At 50.5% G+C, this 12,016-nt stretch overlaps 1 protein-coding gene across 1 annotated transcript; it reads right to left on the bottom strand.

Moving 5' to 3' along the window:
• Positions 1–4,372: 4,372 nt before the first annotated feature.
• Positions 4,373–10,291, bottom strand: LOC34620739. The gene is made up of 12 exons (XM_026334653.1): positions 10,102–10,291; positions 9,712–9,930; positions 9,211–9,402; positions 8,575–8,800; positions 8,250–8,374; positions 7,632–7,988; positions 7,053–7,288; positions 5,495–6,932; positions 5,201–5,332; positions 4,940–5,110; positions 4,697–4,822; positions 4,373–4,521 (listed from the first exon to the last, which is right to left on the bottom strand). Exons 1-12 carry the CDS (start codon positions 10,289–10,291, stop codon positions 4,373–4,375), a joined length of 3,561 nt encoding a protein of 1,186 aa, XP_026190438.1.
• Between the last annotated feature and the right edge of the window lie 1,725 nt (positions 10,292–12,016).

The raw sequence follows: 12,016 nt of genomic DNA, 5'->3' as shown, positions 1-12,016 counted from the left end.
ATACACACTGCTGGTAAAGAGGCGTCAAGGGACAGACGGGTCACCTGAAATTGGTGTAAGGGACTCCAGTGGGTATTTAGGCGTCGTTCGTACGGAGCTAAGCGAAGTCTGTCGAAAAGACACAACTATACGCTATATATATATACATACATGTTGAGTTAAAAAAAACGCACAGTCGACACCCTAGGCATCAAACAATGTTATTCGAATACGGGGAACTTCGTAGCCAGTGGCTCCAACAGAGAATGAGGAACAGTTAACGGACTTAATAGGCCTAAACATGCTCCCAACAAAACAAGTGGCACTGAATTGGTTGTTACTCGTGTACACTGCAGACCTTAACATACAGCTACTATCAGAGACTAATGCCTTTTTTGTCGATGGAACAGCACCCATAGCCCCTTTCCCATTCATGTGTCCTTGCGCACACTCAGTAAGAAAAGCCATTTATTTCATTTCTTGCTGTATTCTGTCCGTTCGTGAACTGTATGACTGAATAAAGCTGGGAGACTCCGTCCTCTGCTCCCTGTAACGTCCGCCATCCCCTTTCTCCTTCTGGCCGAACCTATCTCCATCGAAGGGTAAAGAGCTTTAGTCAACTTCGATGAGCATAGCGGAACGGTTTGGTTTAGCGCTTAGTACAGTTAAGGAGTGACACGAGACGGGACAGCTCCAAACCTGCAACTAAGAAACCCACAGCTCCCCGCATTCCGTTGGACTAGAACGTAAACTCCAGCACACCCGGACTTCCGGCTGAATCCTAAGAATCTACACGCAATTCATGCACCCAATTGACCTCGTGTACATACTTTGCTGAGGTTTGCAGGGCGTGGAGGGTGCTTGTTGACACAGTCGAAGGTCCGTATAAAGGACTGGTACAGGAGAGCCCATAGGGAGTTATCGCCTCCACAGGCCTTCCGCATGGATTCAGTGTGCTGCACCGAGATACGCTTTATGCACAGAGGTTTCATGAGAGAGGAATATATCAGCAAAGGAAGAGTGAAGTTGGTCATACTTTGATCCAGACCAGAGGTCTCTTTGATCCACCAAGCCTCTACATATCTGCATTGGCCCCGGGAGGTTGTGGCCCATGAGCAAGCATAACAAAAGTGCTGCAGCGGAGGTTCACTGTACACCAAAACTTATCGCTTTTTCTGGTAGTCCAGAATCACCTTATCGACCTGCGTAATCATCAGCTGCTGGCTGTCTTCGGATGCTTTGCTGTTATATCCTCGGCCCCCCCCAAAATGGCCAAGCCTTCCCCAAGAAAGGCGTCGCTCTGCCCTCGCTGGAGCTTGTGGTTAGGAATTGCTGAGCAGTTGTTATGCTTACTCAACAAGAAGCAGCAGCTAGAGTGTTCGGCAAAACAGCACAGGCTTCCCAACTTGCGGCTGTACACTTCATTTTATCAGAGGCACAGCCCTTGAGGGATAGCAAGCCGTTGCTAGCACGCTGCTGTGTGGTATTACTTGTATAAGGACGCAGTCCAAGAATGCATATGTGAACAAGAACCATCAGTCCTTCAAAGAGATTTCCACAGGACAATCCAGCCAACGGAGCAACCCATGTGGGTCTTCCCTGGAGTCAATCGACTAGAATATTCCAGCAAATCAAGCCAAGTTTATCATTGCGGTTCCTTACTTCTTAAGTTCCCAAATCTAGTAGCAGCTACTGGTAATTGACTAGGAAGGTCCACTGAGGCTGCTTTGGTTGCCTCGTTGTCAGCTCATGGGCAGTCTGTGGCACTACCATGCTTTCTACATGAATGCTATTTGCAGCTCTTTGTTATTATTCCTCACAGTATGTTCATTTGCATAACTCCTTGTCGCAAAAGTCAAATCTGAAGTTTTTTAGCAGCTACGCCTAACAAATGCACTCTGTTGGCTACTCTGCGACGTTTGAGGGGCCTAGGGCTTTTATGGCCTCAACCGCTATCTGTGTGTGTACTCAGTGTCAAAGCAAATGCTATTTTTCAGCTGAGGAAGCCATTTGTTTTGGTGTAGGGGTCTTTACGAGAATGCCCTAGTTGTTGGGAGGTCCAACATAGCTGCTTGGTGTGAGCAGCTTGCTGCTACACTCGCGCAGGCTGACTATGGGCCACCGGTACTTGCAAAGCAGCGGTGCATGTCACGTTACAGCCACTGCTGCTGCCGCCAAGATATCAATCATACGGGGATGAAGGGCGGCGTGTTCCGACATTCCCATCCTACTTTGTCGTAAAGCGCAGCAAGGAGGAGTGCCCCTGAAGAGCCCCTTGCTGCTTCATACAGGCTTGGTTTAGAAACAGATACATCAGGCCTCGTACCAGCTGTGCCTCAGCGAGTGCAGCAGGCACATCGCAGATGACAGCTGACCATTATGATAGAATCCAGTACTGGTACATGCATTGTGTGATTTGCACACCTGCACGTGGCACTGTTGCTGCAGGGACTATTGCAGCAGTTGGGGTCTCTTTAGTTGTGTTTCGTTTCATATGTGTGTAGGCGTGAAGCATCTGACTTCCGCTAAGAAGATTCACACCTGTGTGCATGTACCTTATATGCTGGTAGTGTAAATGGTATGCCTTTATGTGGCGCTATATTCTGGTCAACCGCATTCATTCTGCTACCCAGGTTGCTCTAGTCAATCTTGTCAGGCGTGTTTCTGGCCCATTGTAGGCCTCAGCGACGCAGGATGCCATTTTCGTATCTATCACTTTAGCCCGTGAGATGCGCTCTGCGTCCGTAGTATCAAAGGCTCTACAGTGACCTTTTCCAGTCGATGGTGCAGGGACTCAAGCAAGTGGCCTAAGATATTCTCGCGTTTGCTGACACCCATCTCAGGCTTTGTTGGCATTTTGCCATACTAGCTGGCGGAGCTCTTGTTGCCCCTGCGATGACAAGCATTCCCCTAGCTGTGATCACTTTGGTGCGCTTTCCTCACAACCTAGCAGCTGCTTGCCTTTTGCTGTGCCGATATCACTCAAACTAGAGCATCTGTGTCATATGCACCTATTGTTGTCCTTCGTTCTGCCAACCTTTACTACCTGCTGCTGCTGCAGCTCACTATGCTGGTTCTTATTCTGCATCGTCAGCGAACCAGCGATTTATTTCACACTCGTTTCTTTGCTTCCATGACCGCATGCCTTCTAGCCATACTTCCTTGTTGCTGCTCCTGCTGCATCGAACCTACTACGTATGCGAGGGCGTCGTAGACGTCTGCTATTCCTATAGGCGAACATTTCTCTTGATGCTGCGCCCATACTACAAAGCTACATGTCTGCTGTGTGATGATCCACTGAGAGTGGAAGCCCGCCCTGGGCAATTTCGCTCTAGGAGTATTTTGTGCAGAGTCAAATGACATAACTCCATGGCTCGCGCACGCCCCAAAAGTTGAACTTTTTGGTTCATACGCTGCCCGTCAGCTGTATGACACTGACTACCTTGCCTTCGATGGGATCGGAGCTGTCTGGATGGGCCGTTGGAGCAAGTAAGGTGGCATTCACGTCTACCAGTGAGTGCTCCTCCTCCAGACCCCAAATTATTTGACTCATGGAGGTGTGCACACGCTTTCTGACGGCCTACAGCTCTCTTTGGGCTGCCTAGCATGCGGCAGGTCGACTTATCCCAGAAAAGTAAGCTACTCTAGTAGCGTGGAAGTCACTTGCCTCGACAAGCCGCACAGCGCCTCTGAGGTTTGTCCTCCATGCCGACACCCCGTTGCCGCGATAGTGAAAACGGCCCTTCCCCGTCCCATTTCTCCATTGTTCGTGGTGCCAGATCCCCGAGTAGCTATTCATTTATACGATAATACACCCTCCACATAACACTTCTCGCCAATTCTTTAGACTATTGGGACTCTTGCTGCTCCTTCTCCGTCACTTTCTCTTAGCACTGCTTCTGGAGAGTAGCCGTGAGATTCAAATGGAGAATGGTAGCTCCCTGTGCTCACTCTACCGTGCCGTCCTCCCTGGACCTACGCCTCGGGGGCAAAACAACTATTTTTAAAGGTGAAGTACTTGCGGCGTTTCCCTTCGCATAATTTATTTCTGATGCCATAAAGCCAGCCAGCTATAGGTTCCCATAGGGACGCCTTTGAGGGTTCCCTAAAGAGATTTAAACACTCGGAACTCAGCAGAGGGGCAGATTCAAGAGAAAAAAGGTTTATTTGCACTCAATGATTGAAGTCGTTGCTGCCGAAGGCGCCAATTTCACCATTTACCCATCGTGGAACGTGAACGTTGCACACACTAGTTGCAGGCTTACCTTGGTGTTATCAATTTATTATTCGTATGCAGGCGGCTACGGGCCACTGTGTGCTCTTATGCCCAGATGCATAGCAATAGGCACTGAGCTGGAAACCTGAAAATGCCTCTATTTGCTCGTTATCACACTCATTTGGGTTCACTAACTATCACAGATGCCAAGTGTCCTTTAAGCGCAAGCTGAATCAATGCCACCTGGCGTGGTGACGCGTCTGGAGCCTCCCCGCATACGTCCCTTCCCCGTCGCTGTCGGCTAGGGTGGGCTCCCTTTTCGATAGCTCGGGAAAAGGCGTGTACGGCCGGGAACAGAGTCTCCAATACCGAAAAATCTGAATTCAAGCTTTTCCCGGTTGCCGTTTGTGAAGTGGGGAGCACGGAAGCCCCGCTCTGCTTGCAAGAAGCTGCTCATAGGCACCTCATCGTGTTGATGGAGTACCGGGTAAGCCAAGCTACCTAATGCCTCTCCAATGGTCATCTCCTGGTGCCCATTCATTGTTTTGCCTCTTGGTGCTGCTTTATTGGCACGATGGAGAAAGACTGAGCCTCTTTTCGCCCTGGGAACACACAATAAAGAGAAAACTACAAGGCACATTGGACGATATAAATGATACATATTATCAAAATACCCTAGAAGAACCATCAACTCGGACACACATGACAGCTTCCGATGCGCCAGACCCAAGAGCATTTTCAGGCCTCTGGAGTATAAAGATTTTCCTTGAAAGCTTATTGAGTTTTTGTTTGCTGTTTCTAGTAGCTCTCCACCCTCCGGTCGTTCACACCCGACGTCTTCTCCCTCGAAACCAAATATCCCCGTCCCCAACTTTGCCTGGTATTGTCGAGCACTACCTCCATAATGATTTTGTTCTTACTTGGTGGCGTCAGTAGGGGACTTCATTCCATTGCCTTAGCGTCCAGGAGAGCCAGTGCGACGTATACGAGAATGGGATACCCTACTGAAGAACTTAGGATTGATGTCATCGAATAGGGATAGCCGCCAACGGAAAGAAACCCTAGGCACCCAGCAGCGGGGAAAATCCAATGTACGGAGGGGCAACAAGGGTTCCAAAGCATCTGGGAAAAGCGCCCCTGTAGTTCGCAGAACAGAGAAACACATCTTATGGTAGTAAGAGGCAGGTATAGTGGAGAGCTTTTACGACAAAATTTGACGCAGATGGTCGCTACAATGAATTCCACGACCTGGTTGCCTTGCTGGGGTTTAGCTTGCAGATAAGCGGAGAGCTGGCTTACCCCACAATATGATGCCTAAAACAACTACAATCCACACAAGCAAGACAGATGCCGTTAAACCCCTTGGGCCTTCGATGCTTCCGATAATCTTTGGAAGGCTGCCATTCAAATGTTCCATAAAGTCCAACAACAACCAGGGAGTTGCCACAAACTTCAAGAGCCAGCCCCATATCATTGGGATCGGCTTTGTGGGGCACCCAGAGAGTGCCATATTAAGGTTGGCCCGAAGGATTTCCACGTTTCCGATAAGCGTCCAGTAAAGGTTGCTCTTGAGAAGTCGTAGGAACAACTGCAGCACAGACCCCGCTCGGCGTATGCGGCGGTTCCCGTGTCGCACGCATCTCGAATCACTCATGCTCTCTCTTTCCGCTGTGTTGTGGGCCTGTTTGTATAGCTTCTGCTTGAATGGAAGGGTGGAGGCGATGAATCGGGGCCTCCAAGAAAGTCGCTCTACCCGTAAGCTCCTACTGCGTAAGAAATGCTCTTCCCTTGAGTTACATGCAGAATTTACAACGCGGGGAAGCATGGGGAGAATCCGGGGGTGTGACAAGCTTCTGGCCCCAGAACGGTGAAGCCCTTTCCAGGAACGCCGACTCCCTTGGCTGCCCCTCTTCGGCCTCTGGGGGCCCTTTCCTTCAGCAAGGATGTCACGGAGATTAACTGCCGTCTGCAGTGTGACAATTAGAATAGCAATGCTCATGAACACCACTGGTAAAACAAGCAACAGTAATAGTGAGTCGGAGTAGTCGATCGGAAAAATGATTCGGAATAGTGGCACTAGCATCACTGCAATCAATCCACAACCAAGCACAAGTAGCGGCAACAGTCCAACCCGCTGTACCTGTTCCCTAAATCCAAACAGCCAAGCGACATGTACACATTTGGCACTCCCTAAAAGCAACCGAAGAAGAATATCTGCATTCAACAGCAAAATGTAATGCATGGACGCCCTAAAGCGGGGGCCGTCTTTTGTGTCCATGGGTAGGCTGAAAGATATGAGTATGGCCGATAGAATGGCAGGCGGTCCATATGCTATACAGGCTAGCAATGGCTTGCTTATTCGGCGACGACCGGATCCATCCGCTGACTCTCCAACCTTTTTGTGGTCATCCATATCGGGACCCCCCCACCAAGAAAGTAGTGTATCGGCAGCAGCGTCAGGTTTGGCATCAAAAAGGGGTTCCAGTGCTGCGAAGGCCCTATCCTCATCTTCATAATCATACTTCTCTCCAGCAGTCCGCTTGAGAATGCGGGAAAGGGGGGAGGATCTCCGTGTTCCTGCCTCACTGCTCGATCCCCGTCCATCCGTGCATCCAGATCGCCGGTCTCTTGTGCTTCTGCATGCGCCGGTCTTTTGGAAACCAGTCTGTTCCTTCTCTTGGCCAAACAGATCAGTGGTTATCACGGGGCATGCAGAGGATAAACCGCGCAATCCACTCTGCTCCTCTGAATGGCGATGGTCCTGTTTTTCTCGACAACTGCTGCTGCATGCGGCCTTCGCTGCCGGAAGCAGCGGAGGCAGTGAGAGGCTCTGTTGTCTCTTCAGCCTATTGACGACCACTGGGGAGGCCTTTAGCCAACGCATCTCATGAAGCGCAGACCATAAGACCATTGTGAGACACCAGCACGACGAAATGCGCTGCGTCAAGATTGCAGCAAAGGAAAGTAACCCAAGAAGCCACGATGCAGGCCACATGCGCGCAATCACGTACCACATAACCGGAAACACAGCACTTCCTGGCCCTCCAGAAGTGATCCAGTCTGGAGATTTAGGCATAAACATCTCTCTGAATGCTGCACGCACACACTCACACTGATTGTATACGTTTCAGCGATCCTTGCATACTGTAAATAGAAATTTCCCCAGTCAATGCAGCCCTGGTGGCTTTGCCTCCGTTCAAGAAAATTGCACCAATAAATCCAGGGTAACCCCTTTCTGGAATCAATGGATGCGGAAAAGACGGGGTGAAGAGAGTACTGCTTAGTGCAGTGCTGTTGGTGGTGCGCAAAAAGCCACGTTACACTCGAAATGTACAATACCAGAGCTATACGATTGCGTAGGGTTAGTTACTAGAAAGCAGAACTGCTAATACACAGGGCGTTCCTTAAGAAAAATCACCCCATCAACGGAGCTCACCTTGGGGATCCGGAGAGAGTCCTTCAGCGAAGAAGAGCAGGTACAGCGACATATATGCCACCAACCATTTGGCAAAAAAGCACAAGAAGCTGATAATTATAGGATTGTGAGATTGTTTGTCGTAGGAAGCAACAGTTAGGACCGCTGCATCCCCAGGCATGTACACAAGCAATGGTAGCATAATAACTACATAATAAACGTCCTCAAAGGGAAGCGTTTTGTTCGGCAGCATGAAAATATCAAGCAAAGAGTGTTTTTGTCCCTCCGCTGACACCTCCAATACCACCAGGGCAGGCAACAAGATAAATATACAAGGAAAAGCACACGCCCCAACGGCTCCCAAAGTCCGCGGCGCCTGAGAAACCAGCACATACCCGCGGCGGCCTCCTAGCTCGACCCCAAAGCCCCCTACTAGTGACCGAAGAGAAGTCCAACACATAGCGGTACACGGCTGACTCAGGCAGAGCCACCCCACAGTCTATTCGCATGTGAGACCCTACAAGCGAGGACCCCTTAAAGGCACCAGAATGGTATTAGCCACTGGAGCACATTGAAAGGCACTAACCTGTGTCAGAGCGTAAGTAAGAATAAGCCAAATGGCAAGGCAGCAAATGATGTTGCACGCTTTGGTTGTTGTGTCCGTCGATGTAAGAAAGTTTGGCCAAGAGGCACTGATGTACGCCTCTAGCGCAGGGTGGCAGACATTTTCAGCCCCCATTATGCAGCGAGAGTCCGCAATACACCTGCACCGATGCAACAGACAACTCGGACATTCCTTCCAGACCAAACCCACATGCCTCTATACGGAGAAAAAGATTTTCCACGCTTCTTAGTGGTGCGATATCCAGGGCTACAAGGATCATGAAAAAAGAATCTGGTAACACCTGGGGTTCAGGCCAGATCTTTAACAGCCTTAGCGCCGAAAAACCAGGTCACAACCTACTCGGCAGTTGACAGAGCTACACAGGCGCGCTTTAGGGAGTCGTTGTTGTGCAGCCACTTGGAGAGGGACGCAACTGAAGTAAAGAAGAAGTGGACTACAAGAGAAGACACATAGGTCTGTGCAATTGCAAACAAAGCACTGCAGCCTGCAATGGCCAAACCGAGCCCTCGAAGGCGCTTGTCGAGGCCGTTCAGGGCTGTGATTACAGAGCCCTGTGTGGACTGACCTGAATGCGACACCGGCCAGCAACCACAATGAAAAAGCATGTAGCAACACATCAAGACAGATCGAAAATAATGCTTAGCAAACAATGTACACGTTGATATACACCCACATACTCAGGCTCAGGGAAAATGCTGATTTTCGCCTTATTCCTGGCTTGTATGCTCATAAAAAGCGCGAATTCAACTAAGCTTTCATCAGCGCTGCATCGAATCTAGGCCAAATGCTGTTGATTTCAGAATGTGCATCCATCACATGCACAACGGACAGATACGCCTCCATTTACGACGGCTGAACTCGCTGTAATAAATTGCTTTGCCGAGCGCTGAGCCCCCGAGTTCTGGCAAAATGGTGGTAGGTAGAGTAGCATCAACAATGAAGCACGAGGAAAGCGGCAAGCAGGCGGTGTCTCACCAAGAGCAACATCTGTGATCATGATGGGCAAGGAGCAAATGCAGCTTAAGAGAGAAGCCCACACTAAAAACTTCATGCCCCCCATCTGAAGGGCCTTAAGGGGAATCTCTTCCAGATTGCTCTGCCGCTGCGTGACGCAAATAAAGAGCAAGACACTAAGGAATAGCCCCCCGATACGCAACCTGCCGGTCACTGCAGCATCGCACGCAGCACAGCGCCCATCGAGGCATAAGCCCATTAGCGAGGGCCACACGGTGCAAGCACCAACGCAAGGGTAAAGCGTGCTTATCCGGACCACCAGATGCTGTGAACGAGCTAAATGTTAACAGTTTGACATGCGGTGCGCAGCGAATGATGCGTCCCTAGCATCCCGGTAAGTTTTCCCTTGGTAGTATGCCCTCATCTGCGGGTACAGAGGTGAGAGACGATTGGAAAAGTTGAATACATCTTGCAGGTTTGAACAAACGTTCATCCGTTTCAAATGGTTAAGCCCAGACGAACCTGCATCTCTATGTTCACGTTTCTTGTCGACCTCAGACTGTGCGTTGGCCTTCATACTGTCGTAAAAGTTTGTGTGAGGGAACCAGCGAGTGGCCTCGTGTAGCATTTTCAGCTGCATGTTGGCCGAAGCCCCGTTAGCTGAGCCACAGCTCGTATCCGTAGCCCAGCCGAAAGCATCCACCTCATCGCTGCTGTCCCACGCGGGGTGATCAGTGTCGTCTTGTAGTAAAGACACGGGGGAGAAGCCACGCGCATTTGCTTGGGGGTCCTGCAATTCTCGGGGAGCGCGTGGACTCCGCAGGGAGCGTATACGCCTGCGGCATTGCCTCTGCGCAAGCCGAGGCCAGGAACTCCGCGGTGTGTCCACACAGTGCTCAGTCAGCGTCATACAGTCCGAGGGAGACCGTGGTGGTCCGCAGGAAAGGGGGGAATTGTTTGGCGGAGGATCCCTGTTGCCCCCTAGCTCAGTCACCTGATATTCCAACGTTTCTTCATGTTGTGTATGGAGCGGAGAAACCTCTCGTGGTGAGGGATGTCGCCCGCAACCCCCACGGTGTGTAGCGGTCTCCCACACCGCCATAAGCGCGAGAAGCGAGGGCCTGCCCGTTGCGGCGCCAAGCGGCGCCTGAATGTGCACTAAATATAGGCCACAAAGGATCGAGGGGGTCCTGCAGCTGAGCCTGCTCTCCTCAACAATCAGGGGGCCCCGGCCGTGGGGCAGACGGAACCCATAGGCTGCGCAGGCAGCGAATGAGGGAGATGAGGAACTTTGTTGCTTGCTATTTGCACTCGGGCGTCAAAATGCCCCGAATCATCACGTGTAAACGCTAGAATTGCCGGATTTGGCTTGCATTCGCAGTGTCTGACATGGGGATACTGTGGGCCTCATCAGTGGTGCCGATGAAGGCCCTGCCTACATGGCTTGGCTATGTTGGGGGAGTAGACGCTCACAGGACTCTGTGGATTCAGGATTAAGTTTGTTGGTCGCCACAAATACCTTATGTTCAAGTTCTTCATGCTTCTGCATTGAAGGGTAAACCACTTGAAAGAGTAGGCATGAACCCCTGACGCAAGGCTTTCACGTAGTGGCCCTCATTGCTGTCCCACAGTGGACAAGTTGGGCCAATTTAGTGTAGCGTCGCTCTAGTGCGCCCAATGTCCTCATCATTTTCCGTTTCACAGCAAACACAAGCACTGTTTGGTCCAGCAGGATCATCCATGATTGCCTGCCCATTACCGCACCTGGTAGTGTCGATAGGGAGGGGCCGTGGCAGGTGGATATTCTAGATGCGAAACTGCTAAGGTAAGTCTCGGACAAAGTCCTTCAAAGCCACTTGGGCTGCCATGGACGCCATAAGCCCCCTGTGCAGCTTCTCCCCAGGGTTTCATAGCTGGAACCGTGGGTGCTGCGGGACAATACAGATACTTTCCAGTGGTAATGGGCATGATAAAGCGCCCGTAGACGTTCTAGCTATTGCTTGAGTGCATGCAACTTCCTAAATGCCAACTAGCACGCATTAATGATTCCAGAGTATCCCAGCATATGGCTCTTGCAACTAGTGTTAAACAGTGCTGCAGCGGTCGAAAGAAATGGCTTTGAGAACAGCCCCGAGTGTCACACTGACACATGTAATTAGGCAGCTTTATATCAGACAGGAATCCTGAAAAGCTTTGACACGTTTCCACTGTGGTTTAAAGGTGGGGAGCTAAATAGTTACCTACAGGGTTCGCTAGCCATAGTGAGCCCCTGCTCCCGCATGGCTGTTACGCCATCAAAGTGAGTCATGTAATAAGGCCAATAAATAAAAATAGAGTTTTATCGTGGTATATCCCATGGCATCCTTTTGCTTGCGCACACCGTGGCTTCTCACTTGTTATAAGCCGTAACGCATCTGGTTGGGGAAACTTCCGCGGCTAGGCCAGGAAGAAGAAGTGCGTATACCACCAGAAGTAGAGAATACTACAAAATATTTCGCTGATGCTGGTACCATGCTGGGCATACGGCTGTGACTGGTGACTGGGGCCACTCACTCTAAACCCGCAAATGCTTATTTGCTTCGTTGTGCTTGCAGGATCATCTGCCTTCGGAACTCATGGGCTTCCTCCATGAGGCGACTTTGAAGCTTCATGTGCTGCCCAGCAGCAGAAAGATCTCTGGGTGGAATAGGCGGCTTGCTGAGCGCTGAGAAGCAGAGGACAGCACTAACTCGAGGTGTATACCGGTTCTTATTTTGGTTGTAGGTCTAGATGCGATAGAGCTGCTGGCGAAAAGTTCGCATAACTTTGGCTGGGCTTAGGGACAGTT

The sequence above is a fragment of the Cyclospora cayetanensis genome, unplaced genomic scaffold (assembly GCF_002999335.1).
Source record: "Cyclospora cayetanensis isolate NF1_C8 unplaced genomic scaffold, CcayRef3 CcayRef3_contig_47, whole genome shotgun sequence".
NCBI lineage: Eukaryota > Apicomplexa > Conoidasida > Eucoccidiorida > Eimeriidae > Cyclospora > Cyclospora cayetanensis.
The sequence above is the reverse complement of the archived record's forward strand: the minus strand, read 5'-3'. Positions and strand labels throughout refer to the sequence as shown.

What these genes read in the sequence shown, in the direction of transcription:
- LOC34620739 (XM_026334653.1), bottom strand. Translation starts at nt 10,291, where the DNA reads ATGGCGGTGTGGGAGACCGCTACACACCGTGGGGGTTGCGGGCGACAT. An exon ending in ACTCTCTCCGGATCCCCAAG is followed by an intron (nt 7,289 to 7,631) that starts GTGAGCTCCGTT and finishes GTGTGCGTGCAG; the next exon opens with CATTCAGAGAGATGTTTATG. An exon ending in TTTAGGCATCATATTGTGGG is followed by an intron (nt 5,333 to 5,494) that starts GTAAGCCAGCTC and finishes TGCGAACTACAG; the next exon opens with GGGCGCTTTTCCCAGATGCT.